This window comes from Misgurnus anguillicaudatus, chromosome 5 (assembly GCF_027580225.2).
Source record: "Misgurnus anguillicaudatus chromosome 5, ASM2758022v2, whole genome shotgun sequence".
NCBI lineage: Eukaryota > Metazoa > Chordata > Actinopteri > Cypriniformes > Cobitidae > Misgurnus > Misgurnus anguillicaudatus.
The window spans coordinates 41,524,042-41,544,386 of NC_073341.2; the positions used below are offsets into that span (position 1 = coordinate 41,524,042).

Consider the following 20,345-nt stretch of genomic DNA (forward strand, 5'->3'; position numbering starts at 1 on the left):
CTAACATCATTTGTTTATATGTGGGACATGATGAAAGTTTCATGAGATGTTACGTAGATCCGCACAAAGAACTGTCAGTCCAGCGAGGCCACACCCACAGAGACACGGGTGGGCGGGGATTCATCTGATCCTCGAGATTCATCACGGTCCACCTTGGAAACGGCAAGCGATCGATGACGCATGAAGTCTCCGCGAGTGAACGATCAAATAAATAAATGAATCAATCTTCTGTGATCGGTTATCTGCTGTTGTCCGATGATGTCTGATTCAGAGGAACTGACAGAGTTCGGCAGTATCGTGGAGCGTATTGAGAGAGGCGAGGTGAGCTGATCTCAGATCTGTCATATTAATATGAAATCGTTTAGATGTCAGATGGATGCTGAGTCTCTGAATGTTTCACAGTGAGTCTGCTGTTCAGAGACAGACGAATCACTAAAAGGCCTGCATGATTTCTTACACTGATGCATTGTTATAGCGTGTGAGTGTCTCTTTTGATTCCATTTATGCACGTGGCATTGAACGGAAGTATATAAATATATATTATATACAAAGTAGGAGATTGCAATCTCAATAAAATGCAAACACAATGCAAGTTTTTTTCCGCCGACCCCGCCCCTTATTTAAATACTTTTGTATCGCCGCAGTGTTACTATAGTGACGGACATTGGCTCCGCCCACATTCTCTCGCGTTCATCAGTAACGGCGCGTCACGTTGTTTGATTCATTGTTCAGTTCTTCGACTCGGTGATTTAAAGTTAAATTATATCGCGTGCAGTTTATATCGAATGTGTTCACGATGTCCAGGCGAAGCTCAGTCTGTGTGAGTAGTTACATGAAATCTCTTTAGCTGTTTTTATTTGTTAATTTGTTTAAGAACACGAGCAATGTGCGTGTGATAATCGTTTATCCGTAAGTTAGCTGTAACGGGGTTTACGTGTATTATCTCCGCTTTATTTATCGAAATAAAAAGTGAACAGTGACTAATGCCGGGTACATGTGAATCAAATCCAGATTTAACGTGAAGTCCTCTTCTTGATTGCGATAATAGTGTAGCAAATCCGGTTTTTATCATCATTTAGACTCAATTCCTGTGAATATCCAGACTGAATTTACTTTAAAGGGTAATTTGACCAAACCCAATTTTTTCTTTCTTTAATGCTTTCGTTTATCATGAGAAATTACATTTCACGCAATTAGACCAAGCCCTGGTTTTGTTTTGTTTCACTTCACAGGTGCCGATGAAGAACATTGAGCGAGAGTTGATCTGTCCGATCTGTAAAGAGCTTTTCACCCATCCGCTGATTTTACCCTGTCAGCACAGCGTCTGTCATAAATGTGTGCGTGATCTGCTGCTGCCCAATCACGATGACTCGTTCAGTACAGACGCGGGATCTGAGGGCTCGAACCCGGGCAGCCCTCGATCCAGAGTTCCCTCCCCGAGCATGGAGAGGCTGGACAGACTCGTGCGCTCAGGTAATAAAGCAGCCCTGCACTTCTCGATTAAGCTCATAAAAAAAAGACAAAGTCCAACATTCAGTTCAGTAGTTGAATTGCTACTTTGTCTCTAGTAACAATAACAACAACAATTATAAAGACTTGTGTGTAATGATTGTTTTATACTCCCTCCTTAACATAAATAATAATTGACACGCAAAACAAATCTGCTGTTTTTCTTAATGCAGATGTTATTTTAGCCCAGCAGGTAACAGCATCTAAAGCTAGATAGATAAATGAGTTTGTTGTCTTTCATTGCAGTTATTATGACCCTGAAAAATGTGTTGTTGTTTTCATGTTTGTACATTCATTGGTTGTGAATCAGGTTTCACTCCACTTCTGTTCACTTTTAATCATTGTTAGTTTTGTTTCACTTTTCTCTTTGTTGCTTGCAGCCTCAGTGAGGAGGTCGTTTGGAGGGCGAGGTAGATTTGGGTTACATAATTTAATTAGCTGTAGTGAGTACTGTGTCTTTAAAACCCCTCGATACGCTCTCGCTCTCTTTCTCTTCTCAACGCTAGAGCGTTTTTCTGTAGTGGACGAGTCGACCGATAGCCGCAGAAGCACCATTGTCATTGCATTATCATAGTGCTGGGTGGTTTGACAAAAAAATCTAAAAAAATCCTCATGTGTTTTTTTTTTGTGGGTGGATTCTGGCATTACAAGTTTTTGTTGATCATAGCAAGTATGCATAGTAAGAAGGTTAGTTGAGTGCATCACGCCGGAAGAGCCGCAGACGCATCTCGAGACGTTTAGCAATCCATTCCACTCCTACTTAAAGTTCATCTATTTCATTGCTTAAAACAAGGTTATTTTGTGTATTTGCTATAATACGATGTGTTCGCGTGGGTTATGGTTAAAAACACATTATTTTCCACATACCGTACATTGTTGTGGTCCAAGAAAACTGATTTACGTTGGAGACGATAACTCGCGTCATCGTTTATTTTGGGGTTTGTACCTTTTGCATATTGGTAACATGAACTAATACACACTTACAAACCAAAGGAAATGTAAAATTGTGAATAAGACCATAGGTGCTCCTTAATATTTTTTACTGTGTAGGGTTTGATATCGCCCAGCACTATATCACTGATATGCGTTTCTACGTAAAGAGACTTTCTGTTATATGTAAATCCTGTGAGCCCGAATGCAGTTTTCAGTGTTTCTCTCATTTAATGACTATAGAGGGTTTTCACCGACGGCACGTTCTGGGCGGTGATCCGGATGCGCGGCCATTGTGGAGGCACTCGGTGTAAAGAACTGAACGGAGTACAATGAATTATTGTGCGCTTTGGATACTTTAAGTGAATGTAGACATGTCTAAACAACAGAAAACGCGTACAAGATGCAAAGGCATATAGGGAAGGACTTGGACCACAAGAAAAGGCACGATATTTTAAGAAATTATAATTTAAAGGTGGTGCAGATCCTTACGAGTTAGCTCCCTCTTCTAGGATCCGTGACGACCCGGCGATTCTTCCTTCAGTTGCATCTGCCGATCGCGATATAGTCAACTATTTGGTTTTCATGCCGAGCCCATATGTTAATGTCAGCTTTATTTATATAGAAAATTTTAAATAGTCATTGTCCCACCAAAGTGCTTTACAGTAAAATAAACACACAGTAAAACAATAAAAGCAATAATTGTTTTGACCATTTACTATTAAAAATATTATTTTCATTACAATAGAAAATTTGTTGAGCAATTAAGCACTCTGGCATTAAGGCATTGCAGCGCAAATTTTAGTTGTGTTTAAGTATATTTTGTGCATAGCTACACTAAAAGTATACTTTTAAAAAGTACATATTAAATACTCTTTAAATAAAGCACAACAAGTAGAAGCATTCTTGTTTTATACTTCAATCATATTTCTAATACTACTACTCTTTTTCTTGTGCTTTGCCAACCACAACCGCCTCTTCCTCTGATAATTTCTTGCATTCCTTTCCCTGGTTTTTAATAAGTTTTGGAAGTCGATAATATTCCAAATGTTTTTCTCAATCTGTCCTGTTGGTACAACCTCAAACACGGCAATAATTAACCATTTTCCTTGACGACGTTCGGGATTTACATCAGTGCCTGTGCTGTGTTGTGATGCGGAGTGCCTCCAATATGGCGACTTCCGCTCTGATGACGCGTCGTGAAAACCCTCTATATTGAGACGTTTAGGTTACGCAGAGATGTATTGTAATGAGGTAAAGGTTTAGGGCAGGTTTCTTCTGTTTTCTCTGCATGAATTTCTACAAAGTGTGGATGGTTGAAGCTGCATTGGCCTCGTGTTAAATACCCTCAGCACAGTCATTTAACAATCGATAGAGAGGATGAATTTCAGATGCTGCTCTCAAACGCTTCTCTCGCCATCAGACTCGACCCGCATCGGTCGGCGGCCTTCCAAATATGAAGGCGTTATATATGAGTTCTCACTGATGGGCTGATGTGTGGTTTTGTAGGGGCCGGGATCTCTCTGCCCAACCACAATGACCTTGTGCAGATTGGCCTGTGTCTGGTCTGAGCCTTTATCTTTCTCCCTCTGCACTCTGAGTATCGATGCGGCAGCATCAAGTCCCAACGTGCCGTGCCCAGGGTCCCACCAGCCCCTCCCCTCCCCGAGCGGCGCTGCACACTCACGGCCTAAGTACACGCTTTATTTGAATCATTTACGCTCTCATTACCTGATCTGAATGCAGGCCCTCGTTCAGATCTCACCTGCCATGTTCACATCCATGGTCCTGTAACCCGCGACGTGTCGGCATGTAACTCATTTGTGCTGCATGTGTCTTGTTGTGTATGTATGTGTATTAGTTTGATGTTCGTCATAAATGTCACTGAGAAATTGTTTTTCTTTCCTCTGCCTGTGAAGTAGGGAGAAACTGCGACACTGACCTGGACAAACGCATCCTGCTGTGCTTGTGTATAAAATAAAACCTTTAAATATCGCAGCCTTGCAATCCATTGATAGTTTGGAGAAAAGTAACTCGTTAATACGGTTAAAGGAAGATTCTTGGCCGAAAGTATTTATTCTGGACTCGCTGGGTCGAAACCCAGAAATGCTTTTTTCTTTTTTAAACTGGCCTCAGTGTGAACCGAAATAACCAAATTATCTGAGTACTTGTGAGTACTAATTGTTTAAAAAAAAGGGACAACTGTATAGAATCGAAAATGCACCATCACGTGTGTCCATGCTGATCAATGCGTCTCCAAGATCTTTGGACTTTTATTGAAAGGCACGAATTCCTCGCAACACGAAATGCTCTCAAAGCATCTGCTGTCCGACGTGTTTTCAATTAATTTTTTCTGCATGTTTTTTTCTCTTGATCTGGCGTACAGTGTTATTGCATTTATGGCCAAACGTTTTCGGTTCTGTTTTGTTAATGGTGTTAATAAGATGCTTTATCTTAACCTCAGTCATTGTGGCGTAAAATAGCGTGCGACGTAAAGTTTGTCTTTCAGTTATGTTGTTTCTTTTAATGTCAAAATTTAAGTTGTTGAAAATCTCCTCTTGTCCAGATCACTGTCAGGTTTTGACTCTGTCTACCATTCTGAAACTTTGTGTGTCACCACTTTTGGTCTCCTTAAAGGGATAGTTCACACAAAAATGAATATCCTGTCATGTTGTCCTAAACCTCTGTTGAACACACAAGAAGACATTTTATTGAATGATGGTAAGCACACAGTTGAAAAAAAAACGAATTCTATGGAAGTAAATGAGTACTGCCATCTATGATATAAAATGTTTTCTTTTGTGTTCAACAGGAGAAAAAAAATCACACTGAGGTTTAGAACAGCATGAGGGTGAAGAAATGATGACAGGATTTTCATTTTTGGGTGAACTATACCTTTATTAACGGTGTGTGTGTGTGTGTGTGCGCCTCCACTCATCCTTCTCTTATGTGACTTTCACATTTGATAAATCAGGATCCGTCTCTTCTCCTGGATGGAGACGTTCTTCCGTTACACCTCGTGTTACCACCTTCCCGTGTCCCGGGTGCCAGCATGACATCGATCTTGGGGAACGAGGGATCAGCATGCTCTTCCGCAACTTCACACTGGAGAGCATCGTTGAGCGCTACAGACAGGCGGCCCGTGCGGCGGTGGCCATTATGTGCAACATGTGTAAACCGCCTGTTCAAGAGGCCACCAAAAGCTGCATGGACTGCAAGGCCAGCTACTGCAACGAATGCTTCAAGATGCACCACCCGTGGGGAACGCCTAAAGCCCAGCACGAGTACGTGGGGCCCACCGCCAACTTCAGACCAAAGGTATGGCCGGTTCTAGTTTTGGTTTGCTAGCCACGTTTTTATAATGAAAGCTTTTCGACGTGCTCTTGTTCTCGCTCGCAGGTGTTAATGTGCCCTGAACACGAGATGGAGAAAGTCAACATGTACTGTGAGGTGTGTCGACGGCCGGTGTGTCACCTTTGTAAGCTGGGCGGATCTCACGCTAATCACAAAGTCACTTCCATGAGCAGCGCCTACAAGATCCTTAAGGTGGGTCTGATTAAACAATCGGTGACGTGTCAACAGAAGAACATCAGGCCTCTCCTTTCATGTCTCTTTTGGTCCTTTGAAAGAGCTCATAAAGAATTGATGCCTGACCCAAAAACCCTCGCTATCATATTTCTGGTGAATGGGTCTAAGCGAGGTGGGGTCGTGTGGAGCTTTGGCCTCGAGTGAAGCCGATCTTCTGAACGACAGACGGGAGGTCAATGACCCAGAAACATCTGCCGACGCCTCGTTCGTTTTTAATGGCGCCGTCTATGTTGTATGATGTTATGTTCAGATCAAAGCTTTTATTCCCCCATCGAGCATCCAGCCGCTGCCTGGAAAAGATTTTCCAGCGTGTGTCCTGATGCACTTTACTTGTCTGTTAACAGGAGAAGCTGTCGAAGAGTATCCATTACTTAATAAGCAAAGAGGACCAAGTGAGGGTTCAGATTTCTGAGCTGGAGCTGTTGATTCATCAAACTGAGGTAAACCGCTTGTGGCACTACAGCAAGAATCCTATCATGTTTGTTCATAACAGCCTGATTTCATGATTAGTTTGCATTTGCAAGTTGTTGAAAGGAATGAGAAACTGCTACTACGATGTGTACAAATGACTTAATGTTGTGGAGGTTGAACTAACTGTTGTGCAAATGTAAATAGTCATGTGAGAAATGCACCAAAGCGACCTGAGAAAAACTGTAAACAAAACTGTGCATCAATATATTTATCAGCAGTACTAAAAAATAGTTGAATAGTTGAAGTTGGGATTTTATAGTGATATTAAGCAAACATGCTAAGGTTTCATATGGTGTTCATTAGTGATGCTTATTCTACTATGACAGCATTACAAATTCCTTACAAATGACAAATTCCTTACTTTTCCAAAACTTTAAACGACCGAGAGCGTCTGCAAGAAGGTTTGTGTGGCTAGTTTCCTCTCTACTGCTGAAAGTGACGTTTTGATGTTGTGCATGCAACTAATCGTGTGTCTGATTGCGCAAACGTCTTTGAATTGAGGTTGATTTTTACGTGAGCTTTTCTTCCTGCAGGAAAGCGGACAGCTCGCAGAGCGAAGCGCCAACGAATGCTTCGAACGACTCTTCGAGATCCTTCAAGAAAGAAAAAGCGAGATGTTGCGTTCCATCGAGCAGTCGAGGACCCAGCGTGTGGAGCGTCTGCGTGCTCAGGTGGAGGGCTATCAGGGGATGCTGGAGAACAGCGGTTTGGTGGGCTACGCACAGGAAGTTCTCAAGGAGACCGATCAGTCCTGCTTCGTTCAGACAGCTAAACAGCTTCACGTCAGGTTGGGTCACTTTGGTTTACCTTAAATCTAAAGTCTCTGTTTGATTTATACCTGGGCTGATTTAGTTACGTTGAGATACAGTTTGGCCTCGCTGCTTGTATTTCTAGATTTAAAGCCCTACGTCTAATTCTGTCTCGTTTAATCCTGATTGTCATTCGTTCACTAAGCAGCTTTTGACATTCACTTTTTTACACTTGATTCTCCCTAAACAGCAAGAAGTTGAATAAATGAACATAATTTATTGTTGACAGGATTCAGAAAGCCACAGAGTCACTGAGGACGTTCCAGCCGGCGGCGAACACATCGTTTCATGAGTTTCTGATGGACACGACCGGGCCAGAAACCTCACTGAAGGAGCTCAGCTTTGGGGGTGGTGAGAATAATAAACACACTTACACATCTCACAGATTTCAGAAAGTTATTCAGAGAGCTTCAGATTGACAGATCAGCAGAAGCATGTCTATGATAAACACATAAATGTATTGGTTCTAGTTAAGTCTGTCCTGCTGATCTGTTGTTATGAATGACTGTCGTCCTTAAACTGTGAGGTTAGTCATTGACGGCTCACAGCGACCAAAAGAGGCTCAGTCTTTGCTGTGCTTTTAAAATCAGAATGAAGTGTCAGGACGAAGCCTTTTTTAAGATCATTTGCTTTAATTCTGCTGAACTTGAACGTTTTCAGCACAACTTATTTTCCTTCACTCTGTGAGGGTTGTTTTTGTTGGTATTTTCTGCTCTGCATCTCATCGTCTTGCTTCTCTTTCTGGTTAAATGCGTCTCCTGTTGAGATCAATAGCTGCTTGTTCATGGGCAAATGTTCCCGGCTTCCAGCCCGGCCTCTTGGCAGACTGATGGACGGCTTTTCTTCTGGTGCAAAGCACAACTTTATCCCATCACTCTCTGTGTCACGTGCGTGTTTGATGGCTTAGAGACATTTTTTTAGAGACAATGACGGCGACACTCTGTGAACTACCTGCAGAATTATGGGATGTTTAAACAATGAACCTTTTATTTTCATTGCATTAGCAGTGCAAAAGATCATGGGTTCAAACCCAGGGAACACGCATATACAAACAAATTCATTAAGCCACTTCCAAAATCCATAAATGTGAAGACGACGTTTGTTTCGGTTTTGCCAAAGAAGAACGACTGTAAGTCTGTTTTTTATAAAATTAGTCTGCCATCATTGAGTTCACATCAGTGTTTAAAAGTCACGTTCTTTCTTTGTTTTTGAAGCTATGATTGTGTTTACAGTCTGCAATATAACACGTGTTCATGTTTCACGTGTAAAAAACACTGTATTTTTCACATAATTTACTTATCTGTATAGCGCTGTTTTCACTGTCCTAAAAACGGGCTGATTGTTTTTCTTGTTCTATGAAGTCCCTCCTTCAGAAATACGTAACGAGTTCTGATTGTGTAGTTTGGGTTAGTGTGTTGTGATTCAATAGCTGCTTAGCTTGTCGTTAGCTTAGCTGTAGACTGACGTATTCCTGTGGGCGGAGTTTAGTCAAAAAACTGTTCTACTGACCTCATTAAAGCAGGAAGTAGAGGGCTGTAGTCCAAACCGGCCGTTCGCTGTAGGCTTTGAATTTTGAAGAGTTTGGTTTCAAAACGCAATAAACTCCATTTTTGAAAAAAATGAGTTACTGCCAAAATCAGTATTATATCAGGTCAGTAGTTAAAAGTAAATTCTTAATTTTATGCAAAATCCAATATCCGCCGTGTTATTCTGTCATCTTTTGAGCAGGACCAAAACATTTTACAGCTGATCGCTGTGAAAAACGTTAAGCGACGACGTCAAGTATAACCGCAGCAAGTGTTTTGATTAATGCCATTAATGTTTATATTTTTAATTAGTGTGTACAACTAGTCAACTAAATGAATATAACATGGCAAAGATGAATGCACATTTATATAGGCTATTTATTTAATAGATTTATAGCATTTTGAATAAAAACTTGTCATGGATTTATTGCATTTTGTGGAAAAAATAATCCGTTTTTATAATAAATCTTTGAAAATCAAGTTATGGATTTGAATTTTTTATGTTTTTATAACCTAAAGATGCTATGTGAAAGTTTGTAACAGAAAATAGTGGTTTTCATCTTGTCACTTTCTTGGTATAGAAAACACGTTTTTACCGAAATGTGTCAAAATGGATTTATTGCGTTTTGGAACCAAACTCTTCATATATCGCCTGGCAGTGAACTTTGAGCTTTATCATTTTACAGATATTATTTATGCTATTATAGCAACATTACACACTAACTAGGGTTTAAAAAATGGGATCAGGAAGAATGTGACCTTTAAATTGCCAGAAAAAAATACCTGTATTGCAGTGTATCATGTAGGTTCCCATTCATGTAAATGATGGATATTGATGTCGGTGTTTAAACTCTTAATATCTTGTCTGTGAGTCACGTTAGCAAACGGCTAACACGTGTTGCACTACTGTTTGCTATGGCCCTGTTAGCTTACATACTTGCTTACATGAGTGTAAAAATGTTATTGTCTGTCGTTGTTTTTATTGCTTTGATGAATGATGTGTATTGATGTCGCTAATGTCTTCTCAGTAAATCATGTTAGCACTAGGTCAATACATGTTGCACTGTTGTTGGTCTGTGCCACTGATGTGTGGTCTGTGCAGAGACTCCGTCAGTTGACCAATCAGAGTAGGCTACTGAAAGGTGGGGTTTAGGCAGACTGAGTCGTTGAACGGCTTCACACGAATCGTTTGGGGATCACTGAGAAATTGGTTAATATTAAATTTATATTTTGAGAAAATATTTAACCTTGCATGCATTTAAACCTCTTCTTAAGGGACTCCTGCATGTAAAACTAAACATTGCACAATGTCTTAATCAAGATGTGCAATGTTTATACTGTATCCTAACAGCTCCTAATACTGCTGATGCCTTCTGCACCTTTGAAACTTTTGACATTTGACATTGTACGAATATATTTTGGACTTGGATTATAATTTGGTGTGTTATTTCCAGAGCATCGTCCCATAACAGCATCCCTACTGGGTTGCAGGTTCCTGTCACCGTTATATGGCCAAATCAATATTATTATTGTTATTGTTATTATTCTAGCGTGTAACCGTGTGGTTAAAGATACACATCTGTTGCTCGTTCATAAATCCTAAGCTTATATTGCTGATTAAATGAGCAAGAGTAAAACCTTTAACACACAATGTTCATTTTCTCCCTTCTGTCAGTTCCTGACCCTCCTGTGATCGATCTGTCCCGTTCACGCGTTTACAATGAAGGTCTGATCCACTGGAGGACGTCTGAAGACGCTGTGCCATCAGACCGCTACGTTGTAGAGTTTAAAAGGTTGAGCGGTGAGAACGGAGAGCCGGACTGCTGGAGGACGTCTGAGCGCGTGTATGGCAGCAGTACGGTCGTCTCTGATCTCGACAGCGACTGCCAATACGTCTTCAGAGTTAAGGTCTGTCGTAATGACGTCTTCAGCCCGTGTGGTCCTGAGGTGATTTTTCACACCCCTCCGGCGCCAGGTATGAGTATAAACACACACACACTCGCAGCTTCTGCTCTTTATTTTGCTTTATTCACCTTTGATGATAGAGAAGACGTTACTGGCCGTGACCACAGCAAAAAATCTGAGATTTTCTCTTAAGACTACAGTGTCACCGCCCCTTTTCTGTGATTGACAGCACTAGGAGAGACAATAACCCCACAGTTCCGCAGGCAAGGCTTAAAGGGACAATCCACTTTTTTTTGCTCATTTTCCAGCTCCCCTGTAGTTAAACATTTGATTCTTACTGTTTCGAAATCCATTCAGACCATTAGCATCGTGCTAAAGAATAACCAAAGAGTTAGGATATTTTTCCTATTTAAAACTGGACTCTTCTGTAGTTACATCGTGTACTAAGACCAACAGAAAATGAAAAGTTGCGATTTTCTAGGCAGATATGTTTAAGAACTATACTCTCATTCTGGTGTAATAATCAAGGACTTTGCTGCTGTAACATGACTGCAACAGGCGCAATGATATTACGTAGTCCCCGAAAATAGTCCCCTGCTATTGAAAGTTACCATGTACAGTTTTCTATAATGAAATAGTAAATCTGGATTTAATCAGAATACAGCATTCAATGGTATAATGTTTTATACATAAAACACACGTCACAATTTAGATGTGTTCCACCCTGCAATGTTATCCTAGAACCACAAGGTGGCGTTGGAGTCAAGAGTACCTCAGTGATTCTCAACCAGGGTGCCGAGGCTCCTCATCAAGCTTCCAAGAGGGCCTCAAGATGACTTAAGTTATTTAATAAAGACAAGGCAAGCAATAAGCTAAGAATATGCTAAAGCACAAAAATAACCAACCTTAAAAAATCTGGATTTTTAGTTGACAAATAGTCATCTGTCTATTTCTGTCAAGCTCTCTCTAGTATATTGTATTGGTGTAATTTGTGAGTAGGGGGCTTCAAATATTGTTGTGGACAATGGGGGCCTTAAAGTGAAACCTTGATAACCCCTAGAGTACCTGGAGGCAGATATATGAATACTCTATCCAGTCATAAGCATTGGCTAAAAATGAAATATGAATAATTATAGCACAGGGACATGACTCTATTCTGATGTTTTACGGGTGTTGATTATTTTAAAACGCACACCTGACCTGTCAAATGTCTTAAAATATTCACCAGAGCAATGTTTGTGGTAGAAGAAGAATTGTGGATCCGTTTGTGTGTGTATTGTTGTATTATAACCTCACTGATGTTAATGGGTTGCGTTTCCGCCCATCAGTGTTTGGCTTTCTGTTTAACGAGAGATGTGGATTCAGTGCTGAGCGACTGCAACTGAGCAAACAGAGGGATTCGGTGGAGAGCGCAGCCGGAATGACTTTACTTCTGGCTGCTGAACGCGTGCAGACAGGAAGTTACATCTGTCTTGACTACATCACTGGAGATACGGGCATCACGCATGGGCGCCATTACTGGGCATTCCGTGTAGATCCCAATTCATACATGGTGAAAGTGGGAGTGGCATCTGACTCCAAATTAACAGAGTGGTTTCATAATCCCCGCGAAACCAGCAGTCCCCGGTGAGAACACACACGTGCGCACACACGTCTCACACGTAAACGTATCGCACACACACGCACGTTTATGTTTGCAATGGTAAACTATTATCAGAGAAAGAAGAGGTTTTTTTTTTGTGAGAATTATATAAGCCCACTAATGTATGCCCTGTCTGAGGTGTTATTGTATTTTATGGGTTATTTGTGCTTTATAGGTACGATCATGACAGCGGCCATGACAGCGGAAGCGAGGACACCTGCTTGGAGACTTCACAACCCTTCACTTTGCTCACTGTGGGCATGGGGAGGATTTTTATTCCCAAAGCCTCAATCACTGCTTCCTCAGGGGACCCGGGCAACCGCGTCCTCCCCATGCCTCAGAGAATTGGAGTTTGCCTGGACTACGATGCTGGCCGTGTCTTTTTCTATGATGCTGACACAATGCGGTGCCTGTTTGAGAGACAAGTGGAATGTTCTGGTACCATGTACCCGGCGTTTGGGCTCTTGGGCGGTGGGGCAATTCATCTGGAGGAGTTTATCACAGCCAAGCGGTTGTCATACATGTGAAAGTGTGTTTCGAATGCTGCTTTCATGTTTCCAGGCAATCGTTATGCGGTCGGTGAGTCTGATCTTCAAGCTGAGTTCAACTTGAGACCCACGTGCCTTCGACAACATCAGCCATCAGGTTTTACTAAAACGCATGCAACGCAGGGGCACTTTAATACACAGTCACCTAAAGCAACGCCTCACGTTGACACATTCTAAATTGTGTGCACGTACACCATTTTTATTTTTTCATAGTTTACATTGAGTTAAATGATCTTTAAAACAAGGGTTTCAACATTTTTACACTGTATGACAAATCACATCTGAACCTGACGGTTGAGTCGTGCACTATTTAACTTTTCTTCTTATTTTGTTATGAATGTAGCAGCACCTGCGACACTAAGCATTATTACACCGTTAAATGTTTCAAACTCCTGTGTTCAAAAATGTTTTACTTCATGTTTTCTGAAGTGAAAATTTGGTGCTCAGCGTAACCAAAATCTGATTTATGATGGGCAAGTTATAACACCTTTACTATGCACTGTCTTTGACATGGCTGATATCTTGACTTACCTTAACTAATATGGCCTTACTGAATAACTACAGACAGATTGCTGGCTAGAAAGAGAGTTTTAGTCATTCATTCATTCATGGTGACAGGAAGTGGATCCGCAGACACGGCGTCTATGGCTTTTACGCTACCTCTTATTTAAATCTTTGATTAATCAAAAGTATTTTGTGGTGTTGTACTGTACTTGTAGGCTACTACTAGACTTGTTTTATTTTGCACTCCTTTGGAGAAGACATCATTGATGGTGATGTGGTTGATTACTGAAGATCTGCAACATTTTAAGGACACATCATACTACTGATGAGTTGGACATTTATTTCCCTCTCGGTTAATCTCATGAATTATTTTTAGCAGTAAAAGCAATGTAATCCTATAAATAGACATTCATAAACGTGGTCACACTATGTCTGTAGTTTATGAGCAACCATGACCACTTTAAATAATTACGGTTATACATGTGTGAAAAAAGTGATGCATAATATCTGTGTGGTGTTTCCAAATCTACTGCTGAACTCTGTGTGAATAACTGTAATATTTAGTTGTTCACCTTGAGAATGCTTGCACTGGATGTTTTTTGGGTTTGTGATTGAACATTAATGTTTTGGGAACCTGTAACCAAATGCTTTGTGTGTTTCTTGTAAATGTTCGACTGAGTCTCCGATGAATTGTTGCGATTTGTAGCGTATGAGTATGACAGTGATCTGAAGTCAATAGTTAAAGGAAAACTTGATTATTCACTTGTAAATTAACCACTTTAGTTCTCAAGCGTGCACTTTAAAGCATGTAAGCTCGTGGGCTTGATGCAAGTAGACTTAAAGAAGTGTGTAATGTCATTTTAAACATGCTGGCGCTAAATATGATGCTTTAATGGAAATAAGATAATTGTCACCTGTCTTGATGATTTTATTTTGAATGTAGTGTGTTTTTGTTTTCGATTAAAAATAAATGACTGTCCTTTTAGTTGTCTTGTCAGTTTTATTTGTTTAGTGCTTAAAATCCGTTAGATAAATGTAAGATAAATGAGTTAGGATAATATTTGGAAATTTTTGTCCATTCAAACAGACTGGCAGCACAGTGGGAACTATTGAATTACCTCGGGACCATGCAGCGGCCTGAAGGCGTTATTTAATTATAACGTTATAGGGCTGGTTTCCCGGACAGGGATTAGCTTAAACCAGGGTTTAGTTTAATTAGGAAATATAACTAGTTTTAATAAACATGCCTTCCTAAAAAAATTACTTGTGTTCATTTTCAGGCAAAACAAAGAGGATTGTTGTATTTTAATATATGTCAGTGCAAGATGTTTTCAGTTTGGACAGCTCTTACATTAATTTTAGGACTAGTCTAATCCCTGTCAGGGAAACCACCCCTTAAAGTTATAATTATAAAGTTTACTACTGTACTTGGTTAAAGGGGCCATGGCACAAGACTTTTTTAAGATGTCAAATAAATCTTTGGTGTCCCCAGAGAACATATATGACGTTTTAGCTCAAAATACCATATAGATAATTTATTATAACATGTTAAAATTGATACTTTGTTGGTGTGTGCAAAAATGTGCCGTTTTGGGCGTGTCCTTTAAAATGCAAATGAGCGGATGAAGTGCAAACACTGATCACAATGATGGTGGTTTGTTGCAATTGAAACTGAATTGTGCTGTGAATTATTTTTTTCTCTCTCTTTTTCTCTGCACTAAATGGCAGTGCTGTGATTGGGTAGTGCAGATTAAGGGGGCGGTATTATTCTAATAAGAGCTCCTTATCACATCATAAAGAGGGCCAAATTTCAACTACCTATTTTTCTATGTGCTTGTAGAGAAACTAAGTTAATCGGTTGATCTTTTTCACATTTTCTAGATTAATAAGAAGCACTTGCGACCCAATTATTGCACTTAAACATGGGAAAAGTCTAATTTTTATGCCATGGCCCCTTTAATCGTAAATAGTTGTAATATGCTGATGACTTGCAAATGTAATGCTTAGTTAACTCTGTTAATAAACCAAGCTTAATGACTTATGCAGCCTGCATATGTGACCTCCGGAGGCTGCATCCTTCTGAAAGATACGCTCTAGAAATCTGACTAATAGTCTTACTTCTAATACAGTCTGACTAACCAGGGCTTAACCGTCCGTCTTTTAGCTGCCGTGATATGTCAAGATCACTTATATCCCAGCACTTAGACTCTATCTCACCAGAATATCAACACATTTCAACTGTGTCTGTTCCCCAAACAAACAAATACAGAGCACCGCATGCAAATCTAATTAACATAAAATTAGAAAACAATACATTAACAGATGAACCTCGAATGTTAAAATTCGGCCTTCTAAACATTAGATCGCTTACCAATAAAGAACCTATTATCAATGATATAATTAATGACCATTCAATTCAATTTTATTTATATAGCGCTTTTAATTGTTGCAAAGCAGCTTTACATGAGTAAAGGAGAACACAGAAAATCAATAGATAATATAAGAAGTAGAATATAGCGGCTAAGGTTAAACCATACAAGCAAGCGTATTAATAATGTAACGTATACAGTAAAGTGCTAAGTTAAGCCAAAGTTGGCTGACTGTCCCTGGGACGAAAAAACCCCCTAGGAGAAAACCCAATGGGAAAAACTCCTAGAAGGACAAAAACCCTTGGGAGGAATTAATATATTCATATATGTAGAAACGGTAGGGATAGGAAGCGGGATAGGAAACTGTGGTCGTTGGTCGCGCATCGGCTAGGCATCACGTTAAAGGACAGCCAGTAGATCAGTGGTGCGATGACCTTCACAGCAACAGGAACTGGGTCTGTTTGTCTCATTGTCCTCGGGGTCGAGGACGAGAGAGGGAGACAAAAACAGAGTTCTATTAGCGTAGGAGCCATTCGCATGTAATGCAAGTGTCATACATTATAGTGGTTTAAGTCACCTCGGTTCCAGACAGGCTAACTATTGCGGCAATAGTATATTACCCATATGAGGTATGTGAGTGCTTTGTTCTAGACAAAATAACTACTGCGGGAAAAGTACATTTACTGGACATTTTATGTGAATGCTTTGTTTAAGAAGAATGTCTTAAGTTTAGATTTAAGTTGATCGACTGTGTCTGATCAAAACTTAGATGCACTATGTTTAACAGAAACCTGGCTTAAAGCAGACGATTACATTAGTTTAAACGAATCCACCCCACAAGACTACTATTATAAACACGAACCTCGATTAAAGGGGAGAGGGGGTGGTGTAGCTACAATATACAACAAAATATTTAAAGTAAACCATAAATCCGAACTAAAATTTAAATCTTTTGAAATAATGTTGTTAAATATGGAAATAACTGATCGTAACAACAAACAGCTTTCTTTTGCCTTAGCTACAATCTATAGACCTCTGGGCCACCACGCAGATTTCCTTAAAGAAATAGCAGATTTCCTGTTTGAGCTTGTAGTCACTGTAAATAAAGCTCTTATCGTTGGTGACTTTAATATCCACGTTGATAACCCAAAAGATACATTAGGACGTGCGTTTATGGATGTTCTGAATTCTCTCAATATTAGACAAAACGTGACAAGGCCAACGCATACTCGTAAGCACACATTAGACTTAATTCTGTCACTCGGACTCAATATTAATGACATCAAAATATCACCTCAGAGCGATGCAGTTTCTGACCATTGCCTTGTGTCATACACAATACTTCTAGATAGGATCACTCAATCCACAACATGCTACAGATTAGCCAGAACAATAATTTCCACCACTAAAGATAGATTTATTAGCACTCTTCCAGACCTGTCCCAAATTAAACATGTAGCAGATAACTGTGACAATCTAGATATTGTAATAGAAAACCTGAACAATGTCTGTTCTAACACATTGGATGCCGTTGCGCCCAGTGGTGTAGTGGTTTCTGGAGAAGTGGGTATACTCTTAATGTATGCCCCCAGTAGAAGTGGGTATACCCCATGCCATCAAATAAAGAGGTGGGTATACCTGCAATACACCACTGGTTGCGCCCATTCGAAAAAAGAGAATCAAAGCTCCATGGTATGACCATCATACTGCAGCACTTAAAAAGGTAGCTAGAAAAATGGAAAGAAATTATAGAAGCACAAAGTTAGAGGTATGGCGTTCAGCATGGAAAGAGAGTGTTCAACACTACATACAGGCTATAAAAATCGCCAGATCTACGTATCTCAGAAATCTTATTAAAGGAAATCATAATAACCCTCGTTTCCTCTTTAGCACAGTTGCGAAACTAACTAGAAACAAAGAACAAACAGAAACCAATAGTAAACTCCAACACAATAGTGATGACTTCATGAACTTCTTTACTAAGAAAATTACGTTTATTAGGGAAAACATCGTAGGCACGCATGCAGCCACCACTCTACCCAATAGTGCATCTAACACTAGATTACCATACAAACATCTTGAGTCATTTGAAGCTACTACAATAGAAGAGCTCCCTAAATTATTTACGTCATCCAAATCATCGTTCTGTATATTAGACCCCGTTCCCACAAAACTACTTAGAGGTATTTCATGTAGTGTCTGACACGGTACTAAATATTTTTAACTCATCACTAGAATTAGGCTACGTTCCAACAGCTTTCAAACTAGCAGTTATTAGACCGCTCATTAAAAAACCAAACCTTGACCAGGGAGATCTTAATAACTTTAGACCAGGGGTGATGATTTATACATTTCTAATAAATATTAAATACATATTTTAAAAGCCCTTTTCAGGCAGGTGGCTAGTTTGTTTTTAATATGAGAGATTTGCGGAAAGCAGCAAAACGCGGAACATAGACTAAACACGGTGCCCAAAAATCTTGCCGTTTTATTGTTACCGCTCCGCTAAAGATCCACTTTGTGTTTTCCCGACCGCTCCGCAGCATCTCTGTGTCCACTCTCTGCCTGGAGAGCGAAGACGACAGTTTCCGAAGTTCGTTGCATTATCAGGTAGATTCATTACATTATATCAGTTGTTAAACCGCAGAATTAGTAATTTGTAAGTTTGTTTATGTATTTCTTCCGGTAATGATTTGCTGTCAGTGTTCTAAAAGTGCTAACAACTTAGCAAGCAAACAACAACAAAATATCCAAATTCTTATTATTAATGTTACAATGCTTGTCTTATCGATTTAATGTTCCCGATCAGATCATAGTTAATATAAACACTACATTTGCTGTTGTTGGCACACTTTGTAGAAAAAAAAATACAAAAAACACCAATGCCTTCACAAAATAACGACAGAGAACTGAAAGAGAGGCTGCTTAAGGCAGTTCAACATTGCAAACATGGATTCAAAGCTCCATCAAGCCAGCAGGTAAATCATATTGAATGTTTAGCAGACTTTAATTCTTGTTATTATATTTCCCATTATAATCACTTGTCTAAGTTGATGCTAGTAATATAACACATCATATTTATAATACTTCATTAAAACCATAATAATAGTACCACCCCCCATAGTGCCCTTTTTGCTTTTGGGCCACTGCCCCATCTAGCATTTTCATTTTCTAAATTACTGTTCTCATTACAAAGAAAAGTGAATGGTTTATAAATAATTTTGCCATTAAGGCAAAAGAAGTTAAATTAAAGCTTTAGGCCAGTGGGTTTTGTACAGATGTAAATTTGTGTGTATAATATGTACAAAATGAGTGTGACTTATGAAATGTAGTTTTCACAGAGCTGTGTGTTTCTCTGGATTTTCTTGCTAAACAAACTAATTAATTGGTTTGTTTAGTTAATTTTAAGACACTTATCAGCACACTAAGGTTTAAAAAAATTATCCGGCCCTCACTTTGTGGCGTTATTTACCATCCGGCCCTCGGCCTAAAATGAGTTTGACACCCCTGCTTTAGACCAATCTCAAATCTCCCTTTTCTTTCTAAAATATTAGGAAAAGTAGTTGCAAGCCAGCTTCGCACATTCTTAGCAAATAATAGTATGTATGAAAAGTTCCAATCAGGATTCAGGCCCCACCATAGCACAGAGACAGCACTGCTTAGAGTTACAAATGACCTCCTCTTAACCCTTGTGCATCAATTAAAAAAAGTTACACATAGGTTCACAGGGGACAAACATGTCCATGTCCAAAAAGTGTCATAAAAATATTATAGATTAATATTTTTTTCCACTTTCACTGATACCATTTTTTTAACCAACATCAGCTCTAATCACAATGACCAAACATTCATTAATTTTCAGAATTTTAACCCTTTAAATGCTGGTTTGTTTACACAATGCCACTGCTGTTTTTCATGAAAAAAAGAAAAAAAATTATTTTCAATTTACTAAATGCTAAGCAGATTTTTTTTCTTTGAGTATTACAGCCTTGGATATGTCAATGATTAACAACAACATTAATTTTTATGCATTCATATTTTTTATGCAGTATCAGATAAAAAAAGTTACAGCTCAGGTCCATAAAGGACAAAAATGTCCATGTCAAAAAAGTGTCATAAAAATATTATAGATTTATATTTTTTTCCACTTTCACTGATGCCATTTTTTTAACCAGCATCAGCTCTAATCACAATGACCAAACATTCATTCATTTTCAGAATTTTAACCCTTTAAATGCTGGTTTGTTTACACAATGCCACTGTTGTTTTTTATGAGAAAAAAAAACGACAACTCCTTTGCAGCGGTTGTAGTCTTGTGATTTCCAGTACGATATTTTTTTTCATTCAAACTGTTCACACACGCCCACACACACGCTCACACACACGCTCACACACACACGCACATTCTGGTTTCCATGTTTTGTGGGGACATTTCATAGACGTAATGCATTTTATACTGTACAAACTGTATATTCTATTTCCCTTACCTAACCCATTCTCTAACCCCAACCATCACAGAAACCCTTCTACTACTTCACATTTTC

At 39.4% G+C, this 20,345-nt stretch overlaps 1 protein-coding gene across 5 annotated transcripts; it reads left to right on the forward strand.

Moving 5' to 3' along the window:
* The first annotated feature begins 81 nt into the window (after positions 1–81).
* On the forward strand, positions 82–14,417 carry trim36 (tripartite motif containing 36). 5 transcript variants are annotated; one of them, XM_055169103.2, is made up of 11 exons: positions 82–321; positions 1,233–1,473; positions 1,890–1,952; positions 5,414–5,757; positions 5,839–5,985; positions 6,372–6,467; positions 7,032–7,285; positions 7,537–7,658; positions 10,509–10,808; positions 12,067–12,364; positions 12,556–14,417. In XM_055169103.2, exons 1-11 carry the CDS (start codon positions 256–258, stop codon positions 12,905–12,907), a joined length of 2,283 nt encoding a protein of 760 aa, XP_055025078.2. In that variant the 5' UTR covers positions 82–255; the 3' UTR covers positions 12,908–14,417. The 5 variants fall into 5 exon arrangements, with proteins under 5 accessions (XP_055025078.2, XP_055025074.2, XP_055025075.2 ...); XM_055169099.2 differs by lacking the exon at positions 1,890–1,952 and having other exon boundaries at positions 86–321; XM_055169100.2 differs by lacking the exons at positions 82–321; positions 1,890–1,952 and adding an exon at positions 664–820.
* Positions 14,418–20,345: the final 5,928 nt, after the last annotated feature.

What these genes read in the sequence shown, in the direction of transcription:
- trim36 (XM_055169103.2), top strand. Translation starts at nt 256, where the DNA reads ATGATGTCTGATTCAGAGGAACTGACAGAGTTCGGCAGTATCGTGGAG. An exon ending in GGACAGACTCGTGCGCTCAG is followed by an intron (nt 1,474 to 1,889) that starts GTAATAAAGCAG and finishes TGTTGCTTGCAG; the next exon opens with CCTCAGTGAGGAGGTCGTTT. An exon ending in ACATAATTTAATTAGCTGTA is followed by an intron (nt 1,953 to 5,413) that starts GTGAGTACTGTG and finishes TTGATAAATCAG; the next exon opens with GATCCGTCTCTTCTCCTGGA.